The sequence below is a fragment of the Bos indicus x Bos taurus genome, chromosome 10, assembly GCF_003369695.1.
Source record: "Bos indicus x Bos taurus breed Angus x Brahman F1 hybrid chromosome 10, Bos_hybrid_MaternalHap_v2.0, whole genome shotgun sequence".
Taxonomy (NCBI): domain Eukaryota; kingdom Metazoa; phylum Chordata; class Mammalia; order Artiodactyla; family Bovidae; genus Bos; species Bos indicus x Bos taurus.
Genome location: NC_040085.1, coordinates 74686677 through 74714344, shown reverse-complemented (window position 1 = coordinate 74714344; position 27668 = coordinate 74686677). Strand labels below are relative to the sequence as shown.

The following is a 27668-nucleotide window of genomic DNA, read 5'->3' as shown; positions in this document are numbered from 1 at the left end:
GGCTGGGACTCTGCACTATTTTTGTGTGTATGTGTGTGCCTGTGTGCCTCTCTCTGCTCTCTGTCTCTCAGCAGTGAGACCTTAGATGTGTTCGCTCATGAAGATGCGGTGTATGGCTTGTCAGTGAGCCCTGTGAATGACAACATTTTTGCCAGCTCCTCCGATGATGGCCGGGTTCTCATCTGGGACATCCGGGAATCTCCCCATGGAGGTAGGGCCCCTGTGCACAACGTAGCTGGACTGTGCTGCAGAGTTTGATATCAGCTTCATCACAGATCCAGTTTATGACTTGAGTAACCTGGGCAGAAGTGCTGTAAAGGGAGAGGAAACTCTCATGGGGACATAAATGTGTGTCTCTGGAGGTCCAATCCTACCCCCCAGTAGTCAGAAGTGAGGCACCTTTGCCAGTCCTCTTCCAGTCACTTGTGGTCCACAGACCTTTGCAGTGGTGTAAACACCACAGTGTCTTGTTGCGAGGTAGCCCCAAGGAATAGAATGTGTGGTGCCTCATTGGTGGAGGGGAGCCACAAGGGCCGGCTGTGCGCATGGTGCTGAAATGCGCATGTTCTTGGTTATTTAAGAGAGTGGGGGCATCGTGCACTTTGTTGCATCCTAGTTCCAAGGTTGTTATTTTGCTGGAAGAACCACAGACCCTCACCTTAACTGTGTATAGAAACTTAAAATTATAGCAGATACACTCTGTTTAAGGGGGATTGTCTGGGTGAGTTCCTCTTCTGAATGTTTTCTTTGCATCTCTGAAATGTAAAATGAAGAATTTGTCTTGTTGACTTTCTCTGAAGTTCTTCAGGAAATTCACCTTTTCAGCTCATTTCCTGCAGAGAGAGTTCAGTCGCTCTATCTTCAAAGGCTCTTTGCTCCAGCATGCCTTCAGTGCCACCCACAGCCCCACTCTTGGTGCAGCTTTGTCAGCGCCATACCTCTGTACCCAAGTTCCTATCCTGCCTGCCTTGTCTGGCAGGCTCTGAGTCTTTATTCTATATGCGGAGCATTTAATATGTTGGTCTGTGCTCATTACTGAGGTTCAGGCTTTAGGAGAAGCCTATTCTTAGGGTCAGGAAGATAAGGTAGCCAAAGCAGCATCTATGGTTGAATGTAATGGTTTGCTTCCTAGATGAAATTCCCCTTTGTCTGGACTGCCTCCTGGCTGAGATGATTGAGCACTCCCTGTGCCCTCTCCCCCCACAGAGGCCTGTACAGAGTCATGGACTGAGAAGTGCTTTCCGCCTTCGGCTTCTAAACAACTTCCACAGGATTGAGTCCTCCCAGGCAGCCTAGTGGCTCCTTCCTCACCTGGAGCCAGCTAGTGTGTGCAAGAGGCTACAGGGTTTCTAGGGGAGGTTGATATACATAGGTGCTGGCTGGACGCAAGAGAAGTTCAAGTATTAGACGTCCTTTTTTTTTTTTTTTGAAGTATTCAACATTGGAAATGAAATCTTAAAATTCTAGACTGAAGCCATTTTCTTTTCAATTTAGGGAACAGTATTGCCAGAAGGAAAAACTGCACTGTTATTTTAAGTCTATATAGTTATAAAACTTAATTTCTAAAGCTGGTAAATTTGGATTAAGGTATAATACTACTACCAGTAATTGAGTGTGAATTTTTTTTAGCTCATGAGGAATTCAGTTTTACTTACTGTGAAACAGCTTACCTTCCTGGTTACAATGACCATTTGTGTTTTGTTACGGGATCTAAATAGGTGCTATGTGTATTTCTCAGTATTATATTATAGCTTAAACTTCGTGCATATGTGTTTAAGTTGCTGTGTTCAGACTTTCTGTGTACAGAGGGTGTGTGCCAGGACTTGTGGGGACTTTGTGAGTAAGCATGCTAGTGGTAGTTGTTAAGGCTGTGCTCTTCCTTGCCTTCACACTCCTCCTTGTCTACCTGCCATTGGCCCAGAAGTGCCTGAAGTGGACTGATCAGAATTTTTCTCTTCACAGAGCCCTTCTGCCTGGCCAACTATCCATCAGCCTTTCACAGTGTCATGTTTAACCCTGTGGAGCCCAGGTTATTGGCCACAGCCAATTCGAAGGAAGGAGTGGGACTCTGGGATATTCGAAAACCTCAGAGGTGAGCTCCTTTTATTCAGAAGGTGTTACCGCTTTTCCCTGCCTGAACTCTCAAGAAATATAATCAGCCAGCATGTGTTGTGGGAAGCTGGTTGGCAGTTGATCTCGGTTGGACATCTCCTAATGTATCCGGGTTTCTCTGAAGCCAGGAGAACTCTATTCCCAAGGGGCAGGCAGTGTGAGATATCCACACTCCTTGCTAAGGAAAAGTCATAAATTGTAGTCTAGGCTCTAGACAGGATCAGTTCTAGGCAAACTTTGCAGTGGGAAAGCCTTGCTTTAGCACTGCCTTCTATCTTTAGGTCCATGGTTCCCCAGATGCATGGAAGGGGAATTATGGTGATTTATTAAACTCATTACTACTGAACTGGGGATTCTTAACCCCAGACTGAAGGGGATATGAACTTCAGGAGAATTGTGAATCCCCAAATTGCATGGGAATTATATTGTGTATTCACCTAAGTGTGTTTTTGTGAGGAGGAAGTTTTTTTTTCTTTCCATTTCTCCAAAGGACCAGTGACTACAACAGTAAAGGCTAAGACCGCCACCGCGGTGTTAGGGGTATGTCCCCTGTGTTTGCACTATTAAAGAGTACTCTTAGGGCAATTCTGAGCCGACGATTCAAATCACTTACGGGGGAATATCAGACATCATTAAGAGAAATATGTGGATGGGGCAAGTAGGAATCTCTTTCATGTTCCTTAAATCCCACGGGGGAGAGATGACCTTTTATGGCACCTATGACCTTTTATGGCATATAAAACCAAACCTTGCTTTATGAAAGATTTGCATGCATTGCTAGCTTTTCTGAAAATTCCATATGGTAGTAACTTCCCACTTTAAGGCACTATTGCAGAAGAGTATCATGCAGAGTAAACAAGATTATGGTTTATTTCATGGGCCTCAGATGAAAGGGGCAATTAAGCACAGAGGATTATCTTCCTTGGTGATTTTTTAGTCCTAGCTAATTCTCTCTCTGGGCCAGTCTGATGAGGTTGGAACTATGGGATCCCAGAAGGGGGGATCCCTGGTGTTGAGTGGGGAATCCCTGAGGCTCCGTAGGGCAGCAGAGATTTCTCCTGCTCTCTGTTGCATGTGCACCTGGCTCTTCCTTTTCTATGCCACGGGAGTGCGTGTAGTGGCAGGACCCCTGTGGTGCCTTTGCACTGTGTGCTTAGGGAGGCTTGTTCTCTGCCAGGAAGACAGTCTCCTGTGTTTAGCTTTAGCATTCTCTGCACTTTGCGCTCTTCGGGCGCAACTGTTCTGCCTTTTCCATATCACAAAAGGCAGAATTTGGACTAACGATGCCAGCTTTCTCCCAGCCTGCTATCTTCCGTACTGAGAATGAATAGCTGGCAACTGGAGTGAGGCCTGAGCTATTCATCCCCAGTGGAAAGCTTGAGTAGCTCATGATGTCAGCAGTATCTTGAGAGAAGAGGGTGGTTGAATGTTAATGTTTCTCCCGATTTTCCTCCACCAGCTTCGTACTGTGCATTGTATTTGGGTCCTCCTCCCCTTTCTACTTATCCCTTCACTAAACATGGCTTCTTTCTCTTTAAAAAATTCTAAGTGAGATTTCTGCTATATTTTTATAGTAACACTTACTAAATTTAGGGTCTGTATCCAGAAAAATGTAAAGAAAAAGATAAAAAGAGGATCCTATCTCAAGCTGATCTCTGTTGCTTGTATGTTTTTTAAATGTTTTGTGTCAGTACCGTTCTTCTCTTTGCTGGTCTCTGGTCACTTTCTCCAAAAGTAACTACAGTGAACAGTTTCTTAGGTATCTGTCAAGAACAAAATTTAATGCATATGACTAGCATAAAGAATACATATCCTTAGAAGAATTTAAACTAAAAGAACCACATAATGATACCTTGTTTCCGGCGTCTTTTTTCAATTAATAATATGTCTTGCAGCTTTTTTCATATCAGCACATAACAGATCTAGCATATTCTGTTGATGGCTACTTAGTTTTCCACTCATGTGATGTACCCAACAACCAGACTTCTTATTTCCTGTTGGGCCATTATAAACTATGTTTCACTGACCCTGGTCACACATATTTGGCCTACCTTTGCAAAATATCTAGGGAATTGCTGCATCAGACAAAGAATGGATGTTTTTACATCTTTTTAAAATAAAAATTGTCAAATTTTCCCACCACCAAGAAAGGCTACGCTGATTTACAAATCTCTCAACTGCACAAGACCACATGTATCTCAGTAACACATAGTCCTTCGTTAATAGTCCTTCATTAACACCTAAACTGTTACAAGTCTTATGGGGGAAAATACTATGTTCTTGTTTTGATTACTTCATTTATGCATAAGGTTATGTGGTTTCTTTGGCAACCTATAGTTTTCAAAGCCCATATGGGATAAAAGTCATCTAGTAAAGCTAATTGGCATTCTTGACTGATTCCTTTCTTGGAGTAAAAGGAAGAGCACAGTGCTGTGGAGACTAGGATGTTTTTACCTGTTTATTTCATCTTTTCTAAGGTTCTGTGTAATTTTATGGATATGAGGCAGAAAACAGCTATGAGATATTCTTGGGGTCCTGTTCTCCACATCCTCTAGTGTTTGGAGATTAAAGTGCAGTTCTTTTCCGTTTGAACTTTCTTAGTACAAGTTGGTGTGGGGAAAAAGAGACAGCCCTTTGTCTTTTCCATGTGGGATTAATTATGCTGCGTTGCAGTGGATGATTTGTCTCCTAACACAGCTGCCTGGAAACCCCAGCCCCCAAATCTTGGGACACTTCTGAATCACCTGGGAGAACAGGAGATTAATAGAATAGAACAGGAGAGATGATCTATTTCAGGGGTACTTTAATGTCTAGGGAGAGATTTTTGAGAATTTATGAGCCCTTATAATCGCAGGTAAAATGATATGTGCTTGTGTATCTGAGTGAGCACATGGGGCATTTTTTTTCTAGGGACGAGGAGAGCTTTTACCAGGTTCTCACAGAGACCCTTGAATCCCAAGGGGATGAGTTGCTCGGTGTTCTAAAGATTCTTGATTTAGAGCCTATTGTGGTTCCTTAGCCGACTTCTCAGTAACTTCCAGCTTGTAGCTTGGGCACATCTGTGCGTTCTGGGCCTGAGTGGTCCACTGGCTTCCTAGAAGCAAATATATCTCCGTGGAACAACGAAGGGGGCTCACATTGAATACCTTTTCCTTCCTACCTTACCGTAGGGTTAGTTCCATGCTAGAGTGGTTTTCTTACCCTACCCCAAGCCTGAGCTGTGTCTCTCCACTTCAGCAGGCAGCCCATAGGAGTGTGGACAGGTTCCTGTTTATCCCACTGCTGCCCTGAAATAAGCTGATGAGAGGTCGGGCCTTTAGAATAAAGTGTCAGCTTTAGAAGGGACTTCAGTTATCATCTGATCTGACTTACTCGTACAGAATTTAAACGGAGGCAGAAGAGCTTAATGGTTTAGAGAATAGGATCTGAAGTACATCCCGGATACAAAGCTAGGCAGTACACCTTAATAGCCATGGGATCTTGAGCATGTTACTTTACCTCTCGGTGCCTCATAATAATAAATAATAGCTAACATATATTAAACATGACTTGCTGGGGAAAATGACAGTTATATGAATAATTCCTTTTTAATCCTATGACAGCCTTATTAAATCGATTCTGTTATTCCTATTTTAATGATAAAGAAGTCAAGGTACATACAGAGAGGTGAAATAACATGTGTATATGTGTATTATTTCCTTCCCCCTTTTAAATCAATTAGGGACCCTGTATATCCTAGTTTTCTTTGATCTGTGCCTCCTGGAAATAAAACTTTGTCAAAATTCTCTCAAATTTTTCTAATACAGACCTACCAACTCTAAAGTCTGAGTCCTTTAGACTTTCTGCCTCACTTTTCACTGTCTTATGGCCCAGCCCCAGTTTGCACACTGACTTTCCAAATTTTTTGCTCTGTTAACCCTGGAAATCTGAACATGCTATTAATTTTTCTTTTGTAAAGTTTTAGAACAGAAGTTGTAAACTCGGTGCCCATAGGCCGTATTCAACCCACAGGGATATTTTGATTGACCTACATGATATAATAGTGTTTAGAAAATTACACAGAAAAAGATCAAAATTTCTAACATCTCTTGAAAAAGTCAAAAGACCTGAAATCATTGGACCTTTATTCTCATATGGCAGCAGCCGAAGCTGAATCAGGGGTTCGTTCCTCTTAAAACCTGTAGGATGTGTTACAAGTCCCACCACTCCTTCATGTCTTAACCCAGGTGGTTTCCTCTCATTTATATTACTTCCCTGGCCCTGTAGTCTTTGGAATTGGAAGGTTTGCTTTGGGGATTTGAGTGCACGTGCGTGGACCATAGGTAGGTAACTTGAGTATAATGACTGGATACGAGAAAACTTCACATGTAGAAGTATAATTGCAAGTCTGGGTGAGGTTTCATTCATTTCGTGTAAATTGTTTCTGCTGGTGTCTTTTCACAACCATCCTGTCCTTTATCACTGCCAAGGTCCCAGTTGTGATGTCTTGCTTGGTCTATTGCAGTGACCTCTGGGCAGTTTTCAGAACTGAGCTCCTTGAACATCCAAAGCATTAAGGAAAAGTGTAGTTTCCCCAGCTGTTACTCTCCTTGTCTCACCATTATGATTGCCCGTTTTAGCTGTCTGCTCACTCACTACTTCTCTCCTTTCTCGTGTCTTTATAGTTTCTGTCAATTTTTGTCAGGAACTATTAGTTCTGTGACAGGTAACAATGTTTTCTTTGACAAGGATAATAAAGAGAGTGTTTCTTTCCCACTCGATAATAAAACTAGGGCAAGCCAGGAATTCCTGCAGACTTACCTCATAAGCTGGTGCTTTTATGTGTTGGGTAAATGGGCAGTAAATGCAAATTCCTGCTGTCAAGAAGGACTTGCTTACTCTTAGTAACTCACCTGGCTTTGGGGCCTAGATATCTGTTTTCTGGGCCTGGGCCAATCCTACTTCTGTAGAGACCAAATTAAGTGTAGCTCTGTCTTCTGAACAGCCGGGCAGTCTCTGCCACATTCCCTTTGAGGGCTGCTCATACTGTTGTGGGAAAATAGAGCTCAAGAGTTCAGCTTCAAAGGCTGGGGAAAAAATCATTCATGCTCTGCTTTCTATCTCTTCTCTCCCACTCACCCATCTTTACTTTTTATATGAACCTATCCAGTGCTCAGGCAAATGTTCTGTCTATTAAACCCATAATAAAAGCTTGTTTTTCCCCTGAAACTATATTCCTTCCTCAAGTTCTTTATTAATGTCACCATCACTCTTGGAATGATCCTGGCTAAAATCCAGAGTCCCATATGCCTCTTCTAGTTCTTACTCTATCTGCCATAACCAGCCTTGCTCTGTGTTAGTGCCTGGCTACTATTTTCAGTTCTTAAAGCCTCTGTCCTATTTCAGGTCCATATTACTCTTTCCATAAGGTGTCGACTTCTAAGGTGTCGGCTAGCTTCTTAACTTGCTCTTGCTTCTGGCACACAGCACACGTCCTTAAAACATGCTTCTGCCATTCCCCTACCCAGGAGCTCTAGAGGCTGCTTCTTATCTTTGTTTATGGCCATATTCCCCAGAACCAGTAATGTGGGATGCTCCAAGAAATTTTTTTTTTTTTTTAATGAATGGATGACCTGGTTTATGGACGAAATGGAAACTTGTTAAGCAAGCAGGCAGCCCCTTCTCTGGTGCCAGTGTCCCTTTTCCCCTTGTAGCTTGTCCTCTACATACAAACACGCGTAAAGGAGAATTTATCTTTTCTTTACCTATTCAAATTCTAGTTACCCTTCAAGGTCCAAGATCAAATGGCAGCCCATCGGTGCAGACGTCCTTGCTCTATCTCTCCGTTGCATTCTCTTAAAGCGTCCTTCCTTTTTTTACTCGCTGTGTCCCCAGCACCTAGCCCAGTTTTGGTGCAGAGTATATGTCGAATGAATGAAGCTTTCCCTCACTTCTGGCAGAAAGGATCCCTCTCTCCAGCGCCTCTGTAAAGTACTTAGGGTCTATGACATTCATGTTGCATGTCTTAGTCACCGTTTTTGCCATCATTGATTATCTTTACTATGACTATGTTTTATCTCCAGATAAAAGATTATGTCTTTTCTTTCTAGTGCTTGGGAATTGCTTCTCAGAAAGGAAGAACTTGTCTTAATCTGTACTATTACTTTGCATGTTTTTCTGTGGATTTTTAAAGACAGGGCCATGTTTTATATCTGTTGCCTAGCACAATGCTTAGAGAATGTTATGACCTTCAGTAAATAGTGCAGTGTTACACTCATCACGAAATAGTATGTATTTTCAAAGCTAGCTCTCTGTAATGTTTTCATTAACTCCCTGAGTGTAATAGCATGGATCAAAATGTCATGTGTAGAGAAAAACCCTTAGAGGAGGTTGTAAGGGTTCTTGCAGGGCTTTGAACGGTTGTCAATGAGTTAAACTAGCGATGTAAGGAAGTCAAGAATTGTGGCAAAGTTGCTTTCTAGTGTTTGGGCCACAAGGTGGAGCTCTAGAATCAGCTTCGCTGCAAGAAGGCACCAGGGCCCCATTATCCCAACCCAGTAATTCTCAAATTTCAGAGGGCATGAGAATCACCCGGGGAGGTTGTTAAAGTGACGCTTCCTGGAGCACAGACCCAGAGATTGAGTTGTCAATCCAGGGCAGACCCTGTGAATCTGCCGTTTTTTAATACATACCCCAGGTGATTTGGCAACTTTGCTTATCCTGCAAGGTGGAAGCTGTGATTTTTCAGAGATCTGTGTTGAGTTTGCTGCTGTGTTCTTTTGGACCCAGGGTCTTCCGGCTTTAGGCTAGAGCTTCCCTGTGTCTATTCATTCTCACCAAACACAAATGTGCCTTTTTATAGCAAGTGGCTTAGTTTCAGACCAGAGCATCTGGGGAATGCCTGGTGAATGGGTGGGAGTTGTGGAAGCATGTTCCACTTCATAGCCTCCCTTTAATACTTCCCAACTCCTCTTACCCAGGGGGAGGTGATACCAGTCCCCTAAATCAAGTAGACATTTTTACTTTAAAATCAAGGCTTGACTCTTTTTCTTTTAAAAAAACTTTTTATGTTTAAAAATTCTCTCTCTCACACACACACACTGAGAAATAGTAAAACAAACGCCATTGCACCTAGCACCCAGCTTCGATAATTAACCCATGGACAATCTTACTTCATTTATTCTTCCACTGAGATGATTCCATTTCCATGTAACTTTGTATTATTTCCTCTGTAAATACTTTATTATGTATCTCTGAAAGATATTCTTTTTTAAAAATTGAGATAAAATTCACATGATATAAAATTAACTCTTTTAAATTGTTAAAATTAGCTATTTTAAAGTGAAAACTTTAGTGGCATTTAGTTCATTCACAGTGTTGTGCAACTACCACCTCTGTCTAGTTCCGAAGCGTTTTTATCATTCCAAAATAAAACCCACACCCATGAAGCAGCTACTCCCCAGAATACTTCGCCCCTAGTTTTTGGCCACCACCAATCTGCTTTCTGTATCTATGGCTGTGACCTTTAGTCTGCCTCTTTTACTTAGCATAAAGTTTTTGAGATTCATCCACATTGTAGCATGTATCAGTACAGTATTTCATTCCTCTTTATGGCTGAATAATTTTCTGTTGTATGGATGTATATACCATATTTTGTTTATCCGCCTACTGATGGACATTCGAGTCTTTTCTACCTTTTGGCTATTCTGAGTAGTGCTACTATTAAGATTTATGAATAAGTATTTGTTTGAGTACCTGTTTTTGGTTCTTTGGGTTCCATCCCTAAGAGTGTAGTTGCTGGATCATATGGTGAGCCTATGTTAAGCTTTTTGAGGAACTGCCATAACTGCCATATTACTTTCCATGAAAAGATAATTCTTTTAAAAATCATAATATTATTATCACACCTAAAAAATTAGTAATAATTCCTTAATACCATTGCATATTTAGTGTTTACATTTCCTTAATTGCCTCCTAAATGTTACAGTTGGTTCTTATGGATCAAGATTTGAATAAGGTCTGTACCAAGCAATTAGTTGACATGGTTTCTAAGTTTTTGGATACTCCTACTTTTCATTTTTTTCTTTTGTAACTTATTCGTTAAAGAAACTGGATTATTTATTTTACCAAATTTCTCACATTTTAGATTATACAGGAGGCCCTTTGTATCCTTGGGTTCTATATCTGTGGGGTTCCTGGATCCAGTCCCCCATAGATGCCAAGGGGCAGCTGTACTGATTGCATGTTTATACCATCATTTAGCATGTTCCCTCTTATCTCAGTTTTTTTCATAAATTGGTATTGGGTCTAGGGACTGAAACAGTTTTAGGCTTGATTCTTTTTGGTGGGGGTTACAAAAATATTTCATAGGTAGTGTTGTATATATCCATAAGGAAGCCAAAAATGTCTGGTTTTGTCTTTTGTTTTAAAACACATTGACTAACTTCTCAGTTCAGCTTTTTAAAATACAAGTAACGCTGGTGAAGATGTGGAGAAACTGAATCACTCATACATTGTGAGTAGGAATGTAAAATAGTACAAAATATCTAGAAAATGTTTTGGTAGTTCCTTTATAAATTAAAAATGAACTTATTATCTGACCCAGCAGTTGCACTCTTGGATGTTTATCCAAGAGAGAGGAAGACTTATTTCCATATAGCAGCTTGTACATGAATGTTCATAGCAGCTTCATTCATAATACCCAAAGCTGGAAACTACCCATATGTTTTTCAATCTGTAAGTAGTTTAAAAAAATAATAAGAAAACTGTAGTGCATTTATACCATAGAATACTACTTGGCAATAAAAAACAAGAAACTGAAGGGTTGATACGTGCAACAATTTGGATAAACCTTAAGTGAACTATGCTACATAAAAAAGCCAATCTCAAAAGGATACATACTGCATGCTTCCGTTTATATAACGTTCATGAGCTAATGTAACATTCATGAGATGGAGAACAAATTAGTCATTGCCAGGTGTTAGGGTTTAGTGGTAAAAGGGGTGGATGTGGCTATAAAAGGAAGTCTTGTGGTGATGGTACACATAAGTATTGTGGTGACTACTTGAAGTTATACACGTGATACAATTGCATAGAGCAACACACACACAAATGAGTGCATGTATAGCTGACAAAATCTGAATAAGCTCTATAGATTGTACCAATGTAAATTTCCTGGTTTTGATATCATACTAGTCATGCAAGGTGGTAACACTGGGAGAGTCTGGGTAAAGGGTTCAAAGAACCTTCTTGATTTTCTGTATATAGTATCCTGTTATTAGCAAACAGTGACTATGTTACTTTTTCCTTTCCCATTTGGGTTCCCTTTTATTTCTTTTTGTTTTCTGATTGCTGTGGCTAGGTCTTCAAAACTATGCTGCATAAAAGTGGCAAGAGTGGCCATTCTTGTTTTGTTCCTGATCTTAGAGGAAATAACTTTGAACTTTTCACTGTTGAGTATGATATTAGCTGTACGTTTGTCATATATGGCCTCTATTATGTTGAGATATGTTCGCTTTACACCCACTTCTGGAGAGTTTTATTATAAACTGTTGTTGAGTTTTGTCAGAAGCTTCTTCTGCATCTCTGTTGAGATGATCATATGATTTTTATTCTTTGCAAACTCTTTTTATAAGAAAATTTCTTTGCAAATTCCTCTGAGAATGACTGTCACTCTGTCATGTCTGCCTCTGTGACCCCATGGACTGTAGCCTGCCAGGTTCCTCTGTCCATGGAATTCTTCAGGCAAGAATACAGGAGTGAGTTGCCATTCCCTTCTCCAGGGGATCTTCCCAGCCAGATTCTTTCATCTGAGCCACCAGGGAACCCTAGATTCCTCTGAATCTATAATTATTCCAAAACAAAACGTTAAATGTAAGTAATACATAATAGCATTCTCCTTTTAAAACTATGAATAAGGCTAAAATTCCTCTTGACTACTTCCAGTCCTGGTCTCCTGCCCTCTTTCCTGAGGGTAATGAATGTTTGTATATGCTTCCAGAACTTTTTCTTTGATTTTATATGCTTATACATGTACCTGTAGAAAATACATGATTTTTGTTTCTATATGGAGGTATGTTTTTCACACGGATGATGTACTGCTATGCAGTTATTCTACAACTTGACTATTTCACCCATCAGTATGTTTTGGGAATTTATCCATGTATTAACATATCCAGATTTATCTTGTTTCTTTTGCCAGTTAAGAACTTGAGTCATCTCTCTCTCTCTCTGTGAAGAGTCAGCTTAGATTTTTCTTCTAGGAAGTCTTTTGTGACTGCTCCTCTCCTGTGTTCCCAGTGGAGGGATAGATATTCTCGCTATGTTTTGCACAGCACATATTCCCCTTATTACAACGTTGTTCATATTATAGAAGGAAACTGCTGGCTTTCTTGTCCTTCATTAATTCTTGAGGATGTCTTTTCCATCTTATTTCATCTTTAAATCCATGTGCTTAGCATAGTATCTAGAATAGTTAGGTTTTCAATAAATGGTTATTCAGTAAAGGCATGCATATATGAGTTATATATATATGAGTTACTGAACTACAGGGAAGGATCTGAGGTGAATTACTTAGATGAATCCTTCTGGCCTTGATGTATTGTCATCTGATGCTGTTCTTTTTGCTGGGTGGAATAATTCATCTCCACCACGTAGTCAGTGAAATCTTGTTGAACCAAGAAGCAGAAAACAACTTGTTGGCCCTATTTCTGCTTCTTATTTTTTGTATGGTCAGGGCCAGGTCATATAAACATTTAGGACCTAGGTCTCCTCCAGTTTGAGATGAAAATAATGTTACCTTCACTGTCCACCTTATAGGGTGATTGTAAGGGTTAGTTGATACAATGTATATGTAAACATTTTGGAAATTAAATTTAATGAAAAACGTGTTGCTTCTTCAAGGGTATCTGTTGTGATCTGATTCTTTTAAGAATCACTGAAGAATCGGTGAATTCTTCATAGTTTGAACTTTTTATTTTGTGATCTTAGGTTTGATCATTTGTACTTTATCTGTTGTGAGTCACGTATTTTAGACAGGGATATCTTGGTATACTCTGAATAATCTTGGCTTCATTTATCCATGAATATACCCGTGTATGGAAGACTTTCCAGGAACCTTGCTAATGTTTCTGGATTCTACATAAAATACTTTGAATTTGTTTTTTATTCCAGTAATACACTTTGCCGTTTATTTATAGGTACCTGGAAAGTGGGATGGTGTATCTGCAAAGAGAAACCAAACTAAGTATAGTTTCAGATCTAACTTGGTACTGTGTCCAGTGCTAACCAAGGTGGGGCATGTTTATTACTTAAAATCCTTTCAAAGGAGGGATATTATTTGCCTTCATTGAGAAGGATGGTGAGGGACACTGGTAGTTTTAGAGTCCTTTGCAAATTTTTAACTGTCTTTTAAAGAATTTAGAACAATGGCTTAATTTCAGATTTGCATCTGCACCAGAATCCTGTAGGGCAGCATATTATCTGAAATTTCAGTTAAGCTCTTTAAATTCTGCTCTCTCATACTTCCCTCAAAGCTATCTTCTATGGTCCCTTAATTAAAGAAGGAGTATGTTTGAGATGACATTTTAGAATAAGGTATTTTCTTCTGGTTACAGAAGTGTATGTTCATTGTAGGAAAACTTAGAAAATAAAGTGAAAGGTATAAAAATAAATTAACTAAATGCTATAGTTTGATTGACATATCTTCTTATTGTTCTCAGTATATCCATCAAACTAAATGTTTATCACTATCTAATTTTAGATATGATTGGGTAGGGCATGTGTTCAAAGCCTATAGAATTCACTGTCTACTTTCTGAAAAGGGGTAAATGAATTTTCTTTTTTTTTTTTAGTTTGTAATTGACTTCCTAAAGTTTGACTATTAATTTTCCTTTTGAACTTTTATCCTACAAATACCAGAAACTTGCTTTAAAGTACAAGATACAATTAAGATACGTGTTTACCTGTTAAACTATTCCTTCTTGTTGACTACTTATTAGCAGGTACATAAATTTGACTGATTTAAAGGATGCGTGGTGGTGTCAGTGCAGAGAATACCTGAGTGGTCGCTGGCAAATTATTTTACGTTCTGGTCCACAGTTCTTTGCTGTAATAGAAAACTTTGACTTAGATGTTCTCCAAGCCTCCTGCTGTTTCTTTGATTTTTCTCCTGCTCTGTTGCTTCCCTCTCAAGATTAGGTTTTGTGAGCAGACAAATGTCAGGAGCCAGGTAAAACCTTTGTGGAGCCTTTTTTTTAAATGTTGTAAAGTCAGAGTATTTCAGATTGCTGCTCATGATCCATTAGATCATGCAGCATCTATTTATTGAATGCTGGTACATGTCTGGCACTGTTTAAGCACTTGGAATGCATAGGAAGTGGTATAAAAGGTGATAGTGTAGTGGGAAAGGACAAATAAGAAACAAAATAAATGGTATGTAAGATGGTGATTCATTAGTAGAAACTAAACAGGCAAGTGAGACAGGGAGCATTGGGGAAGTTTCATTTTTGCATTGGGTATCAGAACAGACTAATTGAGGAAGATATTTGAGTAAAGAAGTAAATGAATGAACCATGTTCATATTTGGGGAGAAACATTCCCTCAGAATTTGCAAGTACAAAGACCCTGAAGCAGATGTTTGATGTGTTCTAAGGAGGCATCATGTGGTTGAAGTAGGGTAAGGGAAAAAGAGTGCCAGGAGGTAGAGTCAGACATGAGGGATTGGTGGGGAGAGGTGTCTAGGATCTCTGTTGGGATTATAAAGAGTTTGAGTTTTAACCTGGTTGAAATCCACTGGCAAATGAATGGTACAGTCTGACTCATGGTTCAGCATCCCTCTGGCTGTCATATTCAGAATGAACTGAAGCATGGGCCAAGAGTAGAGGCATGAAGACAAGATAGGAAACTCTTTCAGTAATCCATAGGGCCGTGGAATTGATTTAGGTGGTCACAAGTATTTATTAACTACAAAATGGAATATCAGTGCACTGCTCACATTAGATGGCAAGTTGTTTAATGAATTTATACTAAATAAACGTGGGTGTACTGGAATACAGTATAAAATAAGCTTATTATAAAGGGTTACTATAAAAACGTTTGGAAACCATTATCTTAAGGCATTTATATTTTTGCCAACTAGAACTGACTTTGGTTCTTGGACACTCTCAGTAAGCGGCTCCTATATGAAACAGGCTGTCTTCCTATAATCACGTCTCATCAGTCAGCACTTTGGCCTTCCCATTGCATTCCTCTCTTCCTCTTTTCCACTGTTTGCATAAGTGTTCTCGTAGAAGGGATCAAATTGTGCTTTTTATTTTCAAACCCTCTTCTGCTTAGCATTTTTTCTAGGCTTTGCCTCTTTCCCCTTTAACAGCCCTCTGGCTTTGTGGCCTAGTTCTCTGACAGTCAGCACACCCACCTAGTTTCTTCTTCTGCCATCAGGGACTGCCTGTTTACCTGCCTGTATTCCCACCCACTCCTTCTGCACCCTTATGTTGCTGTAGCAACTGCCATCTCAGTCTCCCGCCTTCCTCTGACTTTTTTCTTCCTCCTACCAACCTGTATTCATTAAACTCTCCCTCCAGCTTTCTACACTGTGAGGTCAGGGCTGATGCTTTGTAACATCTGTCAGAAGGTAGAGCCATTAATATCTTAGGATGAAGATTAAATGACTGCTTATAAAACCCTTCTCTGTTTTCCACAGCTTGCAGTAAAGCGGGATTTTTTGAATAAGCAAATCATCTGATGAACTGATATGACTGAATGCTGAGTCCCTAATTCTACAGAAAAATCACAAGTGTCCTAGGACAAATCTGTTCTGGCACTGCCTTTTAATTCGTTTTGAGATCTTGTATAGAGTTGAGATCTTGGTGGGTTATATGTGGCTTTTGGGATCCCCTGAGCCAAAGACAAAAACATGGGCTGTAGATCACTTCAGCTCTGGGTGTGATGCCCCTGTTCTGGAAGGTGGTGATTAGAGGCTCTGCAGTACCTGAAAGCCCAGGTTCTTCCCCTTCCAACTTGCATAAAAGAAATGGTTAAGGAAGATGTGCTAGGGATTTCCCTGACAGTCCAGTGGTTGGGACTCAGTACTTTTACTACTGTGGCCCCAGATTCAGTCCTTGGTTGGGGAAGTTAGATCCTGCAGGCACGTGTGCAGCACAATCATTTTTAAAAATAAATAAATAAAATTTTAAAAAGGAAGATGGGAGGGGTGTGTGTATATATTATGTATATGTATATATAATGTGTATATATAGTGGGATACTATATAGCCACGAAAAGGAATGAAATAGTGCCATTTGCAGCAATATGGACAGACCCAGAGATTATCATACTAAGTAAATCAGAAAGACAAGTACCATATGATATGACTTACATGTGGAATCTTACAAAACAGACTCACAGACATAGAAAACAGACTTAGATGCCAAAGGGGAAAGGGAGTAGGGGAGGGATAAATTAGGAGTCTGGGATTAGCAGATACAAACTGCTCTATATAAAATAGATAAACAGCAAGGTCCTGCTGCTGAGCACAGGGAACTATATCCAGTATCCTATAATAAATTATGATGGAAAAGAATATACACACACACACACACATATATGTAACTGAATCACTTTGCTGTACACCAGAAACTAACACAATGTTGTAAATCAACTAGACTTCAATTTAAAAAAAGAAAGAAGGCTCCCCTGGTGACTCAGTGGTGGAAGGTCCACCTACCATTGCAAGAGGCACCGGTTTATCTCTGATCTGGGAACATCCCAAGTGCTGTGGAGCAACTAAGCCTGTGCACCACAACTGCTGAGCCTGCCGTAGAGCCCAGGAGCTGCGGCTGTTGAGCTCACATGCCCTAGAGCCTGTGTTCCGCAACGAGAAGCCGATGCACTGCGACTAGGGGGTGGCCCCCGTTTACCACAACTAAAGAAAAGCCCACACAGCAATGAAGACCCAACACAGCCAAAAATAAATAAATAAAATTATTTTTTAAAGTGTATTTTTTTTTTAAAAAAGAAAGAAAAAGTTTATGGGATTACCAAGATCTTGAATATACTTGAACGGAACTGATACAGGCTGTAACTTTTTGAACTTGTTCACTTTTTACTTAATTCCATTAACAAATCCTCTAGGATTTGTCATGTTCTCTGTGTTGTGTTATAGGAAGTACAAAATGCCACCTGTATTCCTTATAGGTCATCCTGTCCTAAAGCAGAAACAGAAGGGGAGAGATTTTTTCCTACCTATGAGACGTTGAATTTTCCTCTCTGGTTGACTGGCACCAGCTCTGATGTCTGTGATTTGGAATAGCAGTGCCTTGACTCCAGCCGTTTCACAGGTGTTAGGAAACTTTCACATAGTAACTCCGAGGAAATGCATGCCAGTGGGCTTTAGAAAATCTTGTTGGCACTATTTGATGAATTACTTAGTCATAAATTTATGGAAGTCTAGCTTCATGCAGCCAGATCTTGGAATGTTTACGAGTGCTTTATCTTGTGCTAAATGTGATACTCCCAGTCACTTTTTCTGGAAACAGCCTTGGTTTATTTCTCTTCTGTTCCAAGACTTTAACCTTGGCCAAAGACTTTTTGTAAATGTTCTTTTTATCCTGCCAAAGCAATAAAGAAATCCAATTGACTATTTCTGAGGGGCCAAAACACCAAAAAAGCAAAAAAAAGAAAACAGAGGAGCACACTAATGAGGAGTATTTTCCTGATGCTCTGAGGTTCTCTTGCTTTTTGTCCTGGGCCTTTTACATGCTAACCCTTGGATCACCTCCGTCCCATTCTTGTTGCATTTTGTTACACATTCTTGGTTGAAGATAGGTCGAAAGTGAAAGTGTTGGTCACTCAGTCATGTCTCACTCTTTGCAACCCCATGGACTGTAGCCTCCCAGGCTCCTCTGTCCATGGAATTCTCCAGGCAAGAATACTGAAGTGGGTTGCCATTCCCTTTTCCAGGGGATCGTCCCAACCTAGGGATCAAACCCAGGTCGCCTGCATTGTAGGCAGATTCTTCATTCTCTGAGACACCACCAAACAAACCCCTTCATTCACACCAATGTGTGAAGATAAGCCAGGAATTGATTTTTGCTTTCCTTTTTCTTATAGGGATATTTTGATTTGAATTCATTTCAACTTGTTGCTACTCCCTTCAAGATAGCACTCATCTCATTTGGGTGTGTAATGGTAGCCACTTCTCTGGAGGAGTGGAGACACTGTCAAATTTGAGGCATTCTTTTATATAGGTACCGTCAGTTCTCCAAAGGGTAAACAAGAAACTTCTCCTTCAGGGCATGTGTTGAGGGCAGGAAAAAAGCATTTCAGGCATTGTGGGTAGAGTGGAACTCTGATCTTAAAAGGAATTGGAGTCCTTTCTCCTGTTAGGCATTGGGCTGTAAAAAAAAGTGCCATATTGGGTAGTTGGCTTTTCATTTAGCTTCTAGTAATCTGCTTTCTCTCCACCTTATTTTCACACTCACCCTAAATTCTAAAATGGAACCATGTTTTTCAAAGAGTGGTTTGGAAGTCACATGCATCGTAATTAATTAAGGTTGCTCGTTAAATTCAAATTCCTGGGCCCACTTCTCAGATTGAATTAGACTATCTGCACCTGAGAATCTACATTTGAGAAAAAGTACCAGATGATTTATCATGCATCTTACACTTGGAATCATAAACAACAGGATCTTTGACATTGTATCTTGACTTTGAGAGAAAACTACTGCTAAGCCTTTTCTTCTGATGAACTAGATCATTCTTATCATTCTCAATAGGGAGGAGCCAGCAGCAGAACCCCTGCTGAGAAATTATAGTTAATGTAGCTCACTTTCTGAATTTCAAGTGTCAGTCTATCCCTCTGAAAGGATTCTTGCCCCCAAACATAAAGTATTTAGTTTTAATAACTGCTGCTACAGTTTTGTTTGTTGTTGTTTTTGTAGCTGTCCTCTTAAACATTTAGGAGCAAGATTCCTATGTACCTACCGTCTCTGTGTGAGAGATAGGAGTCCCCTGCCCAGAAGCTAAGGGAAAAGTTCGTGACTCTTGTGGAACCCACAAACAGACCCCTGCAGAGTGGTGGACATAGGAACTTGGGTGGGAATGGGATGGGCCTAGATATCTGCCTGTCCTGCAGGTCTGACTGGAATCTGCAGAGGAAGTTGCTATTAACGGATGCAAAGGGCTTTTGCCAGCGGCCCCAGCTTTCCCGTCAGGGCTGCCTCAGCTGATGCAAACCCCTGCTGCTGTGGCTGGTGGGGTTGGCCAAGTTTCTTTTTGTTGAGTTTGTTTCCACCCCCAACAGATGCCGGTTTATCTGCACACTCTAGGCTGATCTCGAGTTTGAAAGGCTCTCATTGTTTTGGAGCTTAGTGTTTAGGAAACACCGCGTGCCTGTGGCAGCTAGGACACCCTGTAAAGGAAATACCTGGACTCAGTAGCCCTGTCATTCATTCCCTGTATGTGTGTGCGTGTGGCCAGTGTTAGGACGTTTTAAGAACATCAGTCTGTAGGAAGTATTTCTTGGGGCCTACAGCAAGACTAGGCTTCTTCTCCGTGATGTTTGGAGTTCTAGGGACCATTTTTTCTAAGCCACTTCTCTCTTTCCTTCCATTTCACACTTAACAGGATTAAAGTCTGCTTGCCCAAGCCTTGTTTTCACACATAACTGAGGTACTAGAGTTCTTCCCTAGGCAGGTGAAAAGACTGCCTTGGGGGACAAAGGACTGACTGGCTAGCGGTGGTGCAGAATGTTTTTATGACCAGGACAGGTTGGCAAATTCCTTTGGACTATGGTCCAGGGACTCCTTTCTTTCCTTTTTTTTTTTTTTTAATAGTAATCTCTGTAATTTGTATAGCACTTAGTCAGTTACAAAGTTTTATATCACATACCATTTTATTATATCTGTATAATGAAATAAATTTAATTGTATATAAATAATGTATTAAAGAGTCTTCAAAACCAAAGTTAATATCAGAGAGTTTCAGAGAAAAGGTGACTACTTGGATTTATGTTTAATAAAACAGCATGTTGAAAAAACTAAAATTGTGAATAAAATTATGTCAAATGGTCAAACATGCTAATACTAATAAATTTCAAATAAATCTTCCAGGCTCTAATTTAGATGTCTCAAGGCCCTTTCCAATGCTGATTCCCTAAATGTATAAACTTTTTTTCTTAAACTACTAGACTCTCTTTGCAAGATCACAATGTCTTTTGAAACAGAGTGAGTTAATAGCACTAATGTGGCCCTCATTTCTGTAGCATTTCCAATGCACATGATCAGTGTACGTAATCTCACTTTCTTACCAGTAATTTGGTTATGCATGGACAATGAATAGTCATGTCTCTATAATGAAACAGTGTCCAGGTAGTCAAGGAGACTGACTACTAGAAAGATAAGTTACCTAGTACTGTTTAATTGTTAACGTTCATGGTCATCCTAGTTAACTGTAAAATTGAAAGTATCTTTTCAATCATCATAATAAATAATTTTGACCCATACCATCTGACTTTTTAAAAATGTTATGAACATTATGAAGCTACAGAAGAATAATGGGTGAATCAGAATATACCAGTCTCTAGTAGAAGCTGGATAAATGGAATTATATATATTAGTCAAAGTATATTTTAAAGCTAAATATAAACTCATTGGGAATTATAAAGGGAAGCAAGTCATCCTGCTTTTCTAATTGTTGTAACTGCTGGCTCTGTATTTAATTTTAAATTTTTCTTTAATATTTATTCTTGAGTTATGCCATATGGAATATAAAAATTCTCTGAACAGATTGGAAATTAAAAAATAAGTGCATAAGCAATAAAGTCATTATTATTTTTAAAAATCCAGAATAAACTAGAGTATCGTGTTTTTCTGGCTGATGGTTTCTGTGTCTCTAATTCAAAAGACAGATATATTTCTTAAATACCATCCATGATGGTCAGTTAGGGTGGACACCACTGACTTCTCAGGATCTTGACAAGGAACTGTTTGCTTCTGTAGCTCAGGTAAATAAAAGAACTAATCATTTTAATATGTCTTTTCATTCCTATAAACTTAGTGGTAATTCAACTTTTGGAGATTGAAGAAAGGAACCGCCAAGTTAAATAACTTGCTTTAATGTAATCAAGGAGTCATCTCTGTCCTTTTTATTACCTTGTAGCCCACTGCGTGGAAACATCTTTCTGCCAGAATTCAGATGTGCAAGCCTGACAGGAGGTCCTGGTTATGAAATGCAGTGTTTTTTTTGCAGATTCTCATCCTGCCTGCCTTATGCTTGATCCATGTGCTCTCTGCCTTCCAGTTCTCTCCTGCGGTATGGGGGCAACCTGTCCCTCCAAAGTGCCATGAGTGTGCGATTCAACAGCAATGGGACCCAGCTCCTGGCTCTGAGGCGTCGCCTGCCCCCTGTGCTCTATGACATCCACTCCCGCCTGCCTGTGTTCCAGTTTGACAATCAGGGTTATTTCAACTCTTGCACCATGAAAAGCTGCTGTTTTGCTGGAGATCGTGACCAGGTACGTGCCTTCTGCCTCCTGCATCCCACATTCAGGCTTTGCTCTCAGATTGTTCTTTCTGGACTGGTCTTTATTTCTCTTTAGCCATGTCAGGTAGAAACAGTTGAAGGGAAACAGTAAGTGTCTGGAGACATTCCAGCTTAATAGTGAGTTTCTTCATCAGAGTTGCCTTTGGATAATATGAGGTACACACCATAAACCACAATATAGTTCTGAGCAACCTACATCTGCCAAGTTTGTGAACAGATTTTTAAGATTCTAAGAATGTGTCATATCAGAAGAGAGGAGGAAGTCCATAGAAAATTAGCCTGCCAAAAAGGACACCTTTTTTTTTTTTTGGTATCAGTGAAACACTGTGGGTACCAGCTAAGAGACATACATCCTGAATGGCCCTTTTGGGTGGCATCTTTTTCTTGGATGAAATGGGCTGTGCAACTTTGAGAGGAAGCCAGATGCTGACTCTCTTCCTTTATATTGCCAGCACCACAACTGGGAAGGAGAACCAAAGCTGTGAAGTTTCCTGCCTTTTCACAGTCTTACTGGGAGTCGAAATACTGATGTTGCCTTAGAGCTGGCAGTTTAAAAACATACCAATACCTTGTCAATCTTGGCCATAGAAGTGCTGAAGTGAGTGTCAGTGAATGGACCAGTTGGACTGGTCTAGTAACCAAGTTTTAGCAAAGACAAATATAAAGGAAGATTGATCAAATAATGTTTTTTTTTCTTCTTCTTCTGAAACACAACAAATCTTATTGCTGTTGCACATCTAGATTGGAAAAAGAAACTTTAGTTTCTTGCTAATTCTTTGTGTTCTCTTGGATCCATCAGCTATGTCAGATTTTTACATGTAATTCTCACATGCTCTATGCCACTGCTTTAAAGTTGTTTGTGGGCAAGGGGCATAAAAGAAATAGTTATTTGAGAACTTGTGACGATCCTATTTTTTTGAAAGCAGTAGCTAGGATTTTTCTCCCTAGCTGAGGTTGCTGGAGGCTCTCCAACATCATAGCTTAAGGATTAGCATATGTAGTAGGAACACAATAAAGCTTTTTAATTAGAGTTGCTTGTTAAAGAAGCTGAGAATATCTTCTAAGTTGCGCAGACTAGGGATTTCCCCTTTTGCAAATAGAGAATATATGTCTAAATTCAGAATTTATATTCGAGTCAGGGCCTACTTAGCTGCGATCCTCACTTAAAACCACTAGGTGGCCTCAGTTATATAAGTGATAAATTTCCCTTGAGAGACCACAATTCTTTATAGACTTGGTTTTTATTAGGCAGTTTGTTTCTTGGGCGGAAAGAAGCAGTTTCTAGAGATGAACTGACTCTTGATAGAAGAGGTAGCTTTCTGCTCTGCAGATGGTTGATTTAGTTTCATTTAGCTGTGGAAATGACAACCAAGCGCCTCCTCCCTCTCTCTCTACCTTTCTTCCTTGCTTTTGTTGATTTTCCATCTTCCGTCAACCTCTTATGCATGTGAATTTTATTTCATTGAGCAATAAAGAGCAGGCAGTACTTCATGAAGTGGTTTATTAGGTTTTATTACCGGAGACACAGGGCCTGAGGAAAAGAAGAAAAGAGGTGAAGGGGAATGGATGCTGTGTTTTCTGTCGGTTCCTGTGTTAGCAGCCGGAACCTGTCTGCATGGAGTCCTTGAAAGTTGGAGAACAAAGGCTTCTAACTGAGATATAAGAGCACCTAGGCCATGATTTCTCCAGCTTGGCGCTGTCCACACTTTGGTCAGATAATTCTTCATTGTGAGGGGCTGTCCTGTGCGTTCTAGGATAGTTGGCAGTATTCCTGGCCTCTCCCCACTAGATGCCAGTGTCATCTCTCCCAGCTTTCCCAAAACAACCAAAAATGTCTCCAGACATTGCCGGTTTATCTCCTGGGTGGAGAATTGCCCCAGGTGAGAACTTTTGCCCTAAGTTACAGTTATGAGATACGTAGGGACAAGTGGGCTTCCCTGATAGCTTAGTTGGTAAAGAATCTGCCTGCAATGCAGGAGACACCGGTTCAATTCCTGGGTCAAGTACATAGTCAGAACCACATGAGTTATTTTGTAGTGATCCTGGTTATCTACATTGACAGGATGTGGTGCTTTTTGCCTTTCAGGTTATATATAATGATTAAAAACATGGGAAGGCTTTTGATTTTCTCTATTCAGATTTGACGGTTATGTACGTCTTATGAGAAGAGTCTGGGTAATGTATCCTTTCTGACAAACTAGACTGTTTTTTGGATGGGCTAAGTGGTTTGCCATGGATAAAGGAGGGTGGGAAGTCACTGAGTCTTAACTTCAGATCCATTTCAGAGTTAAAGTCTGTTTAGATTCCCCATAGAGATTATCAGAGTATATAACCTAGGGAATGAGATGTACAGAGATTTATGTGTGGCTGTTTTCTTCACCCCTTAGGGACTAAGAAATGTTAGCTAATTCATCATTATCTTGTCTCCAGTGCCTGGTGTACTGAGAGCACAATAAATATTTGTTGAAGTGAATCTTAAGTATTTTAGTCAGTATGTGGTTTTTAGCTTTCTGGGCCTAAGGCTTGTCTAACTGTAAGTCAGGACTGATAATACCTGTTTTCGTGCTCAACTTCCAGGAGCTTTAGGAGGATGATTAAATAATGGATTTTCAGTGAAACTAATCAGCTGAGCTTATACTTCTAAGTGTTACACAGGAGGCCAAAATTATTGTCTCATTTCTGAAACATGTCTCTCAAAGGTGATTTATGGGCTCTGCCTTTACACACTTTGGGCTGAAGCAGCGACTGCCATAGTTACTGTATGATCTGTAAGACTGATTCTCTTTGACTAGTTCGAACAGGATCTTTTTAGCTGCTTTCAAATTCCAAAGCCTACTCTTTCCTTATATCAGGTCTTTACATTTGATCTTGTTCTTGTATACTTTGAGAACGCCCACAGCCTGAAGCTCTGTGCTCTGCAACTCTTCATTTAGTCATAGGCTGGGTAAGTAACCATCCCAGAGAGGAATCTGAGAATTTCCATAATAGGAATGAACATGGTCAGGAAAGGCAGTGAGTGACTTATCTATCTGAGACAGTCTTCTGGCTTTTCATTACAATGAGATTATGCAGTCCACCCAAATCAAAACATTATGCAAGAGAGTCTGTATTTCTTATTAGACTATCCTAGGTTCACTAGGTAATTCATTAGGCCCAGAATGAAACTAACATTTCAAGATCTTGGACTTGGAATAAAGTGTAAAACTGAATAGTGTTTTGTGTCTTCTGCATGCTCATTGCCACCATTGTGGATCAGTAATAATTATAGAGCTTTTAGAGATTTTGTTCAATCCCTAGGAGGGCCTTTTACAGATGAGAAAACAGGCTTAGAGAGTTAAGTTAAAACAAGTTAAGACATACAGGTTTGAGTAGGGCTAGACCCAGATTTTTGAGCTCTCAATAGAGGCTCCTTTTCGTTGTATAGAAGGTCACAATTTAATGCCAACAGAAGCAAGGCAAGCAGCAAAGATGAATGAGTTGGGCTAGAAGTAAGCAGTAGTGAGTGGTGGGGACTATAGCCACGACTTAGATTTACCCTACCTAAATCTAAGTGCATGCCATGTAAATGAAGCTTTGACTCAGCTTCAGCCTATTGTGGCCAAGAGGGCCTTTGGTTTTTTTCAAGAGAAACCAGAAATAAAGATTTGTTATGTGACATTTCTGTCCTTTATTGTGCCCATCTTTGCATGAAATGTTTCCCTTGGTATCTCTAATTTTCTTGAAGAGATCTTTAGTCTTTCCCATTCTGTTGTTTTCCTCTATTTCTTTGCATTGATCACTGAAAAAGGCTTTCTTATCTCTCCTTGCTATTCTTTGGAACTCTGCGTTCAAATGGGTATATCTTTCCTTTTCTGTCTAGTCAAAGCTCTGGTTTTTCCAGTAGTCATGTATGGATGTGAGAGTTGGGCTATAAAGAAAGTTGAGTGCTGAAGAATTGATGCTTTTGAACTGTGGTGTTGGAGAGTCCCTTGGACTCCAAGCAGATCCAACCAGTCCATCTTGAAGGAAATCAGTCCTGAATATTCACTGAAAGGACTGACGCTGAAGCTGAACTCCAATATTTTGACCACCTGATGTGAAGAACTGACTCATGGGAAAAGACCCTGATGCTGGGAAAGATTGAAGGCGGGAGGAGAAGGTGACAACAGAGGATGAGATGGTTGGATGGCATCACTGACTCAACGGACATGAGTTGGAGTAAACTCCTGGAGTTAGTGATAGATAGGGCGGTCTGGCGTGCTGCAATCCATGGGATCTCAGAGTCGGACACGACTGAGTGACTGAACTGACTGACTAACTGATAATGAAGTTTCTTGAATTTTAAGTATTGCAGCAAATTCATACTTCATTGTATAAATTAAATGAACAGGTGCATCTGTTCTGTTCTAGAGCCACAAGTTTCAAACCTCTGCTTCAGCAGGAAAACATCCATTTTTCCTGTTTCCTACTGAACCTGTCCTAACTTCATGCCCTTTCCCCCTTCCATCTTATAAAATAAGAAGACAGATATTTACTGAGCATCTACTGTGTGCCACATGCTGTGGTAGACACATTTACATGACTGCCAGTTTGTATCCTCTTTGAGACTTTGATTCAAAGCCTTGTATACACTCTGTCACCCCCACTTTTGGCTACAGATACACAGTTTATTTATTGATACATATAATAATAATAATAATATAGGGCTTCTCTGGTGGCTCAGATGGTAAAGAATCTGCCTGCAGTGCGGGAGACCTGGTTTCAGTCCCTGGGTTGGGAAGATCCCCTGAAGGAGGGCATGGCTACCTGCTCCGGTATTCTTTCCTGGAGAATCCCCATGGACAGAAGAGCCTGGTGGGCTACAGTCCATGGGGTTGCAAAGAGTTGGACACAACTGAGTGATTAAGCACAATCTTATTCAAATTTGATAACGTCTGTCATCAGATAAGGTGACATAAGTGACATCAGATTGGTTGGGTATCAACAGAAACAATTAGCCCCAAATAAAGCCTTAACTTTTTTTTTTAAGGCAGCCTGCCTTCCAGTCTTGCGGTATAATGAGGAATCTTTCAGTAAAACAGCAAATAGCATTCCTTCCTCTGGAGGCTGCCTAAATCTAAAGGATTCTCCTCCTTGCTTGTGTGTCATACTTGGATTTTTGTTTGTTTGTTTTTGCTTTTCTCCCTGAAGCCTGACTAGGTACATTCTGTCTCCCAAGCTTCATATTCCCCTCTGTATACTTAGTGAGTCAGTCTCTTAACAGGGTTAAAAAAGAAGGCCAGTTTTCCACCTGCTAGCTTTTCTGGCACTCACTTTTAAGACAGCACTCGGCTTTTGTTCCTTTTCTTTCACAATTCCTTAAATGGCTCTTGTGCTAGATTGCTCAAGTCCAGCAGAGGAGCTCAGGCTAATGGGTTTGTGTGGCTTGGAGATAGACTGTGGTAATTTAAAATTCTTCTTTTGCTTTAGTCTCATTTAACACCTGGCCTAATAGTCACTACATCTTGCTGAAAGTAGGAGAGGGAATAAAGTTTTCTTGAAAGGGCTGAGCCCTTGAGTGCCTGAACATTGGTATCATTTACACAGGTCTTTCTTTTGAACTTGATAGATGGCAGAACCCCTAAAATCATGATAATTAAATCACCATATCTCATCTCCTGACTTGTACCCTGTGAAGCCAACAAAATAGCCTTGTATACCTGGCTTGGCCTCAGACATTACATCACCACTCAACCTTTCTGTGTTGATATTGTATGGGCATAGCAGAGGTATAGGAATTTGTCAGGAAGTGCAATCCAGGCCAGTAAAGCAACCTAGAAAGTTACAGCTTTGCTTTTTTCTTTTTCCCTAATAATTCCATGCAGTGAAGAACAGAGAAGCCTAGCGTGTTGCAGGGCTCACAAACAGTAAGACACAACTGAGCGACTAAACAACAGCAACAGTAAAAACTGATTAAGCTCACTTGGGGGCCTAGTGTGCCATATGTTCCCCTTCAGTTGAAATAAAGTCACCCTTTTAACAGAGGAGATTCAACTCTTGGGTTCTATCTCCTTTGA

General features: G+C 40.2%; 1 protein-coding gene across 2 annotated transcripts in view; it reads left to right on the top strand.

Annotated features, from left to right (window-relative positions):
• Positions 1-27668, top strand: part of DCAF5 (DDB1 and CUL4 associated factor 5) — a 93457-nt gene that overhangs the window by 29417 nt on the left and 36372 nt on the right. For both annotated transcript variants that reach the window (XM_027552257.1, XM_027552256.1), the window contains exons 4-6: positions 72-211; positions 1963-2092; positions 21391-21604. In XM_027552257.1, coding sequence (XP_027408058.1) covers positions 72-211; positions 1963-2092; positions 21391-21604 — 484 coding nt within the window. The remainder of the gene's footprint in view (positions 1-71; positions 212-1962; positions 2093-21390; positions 21605-27668) is intronic.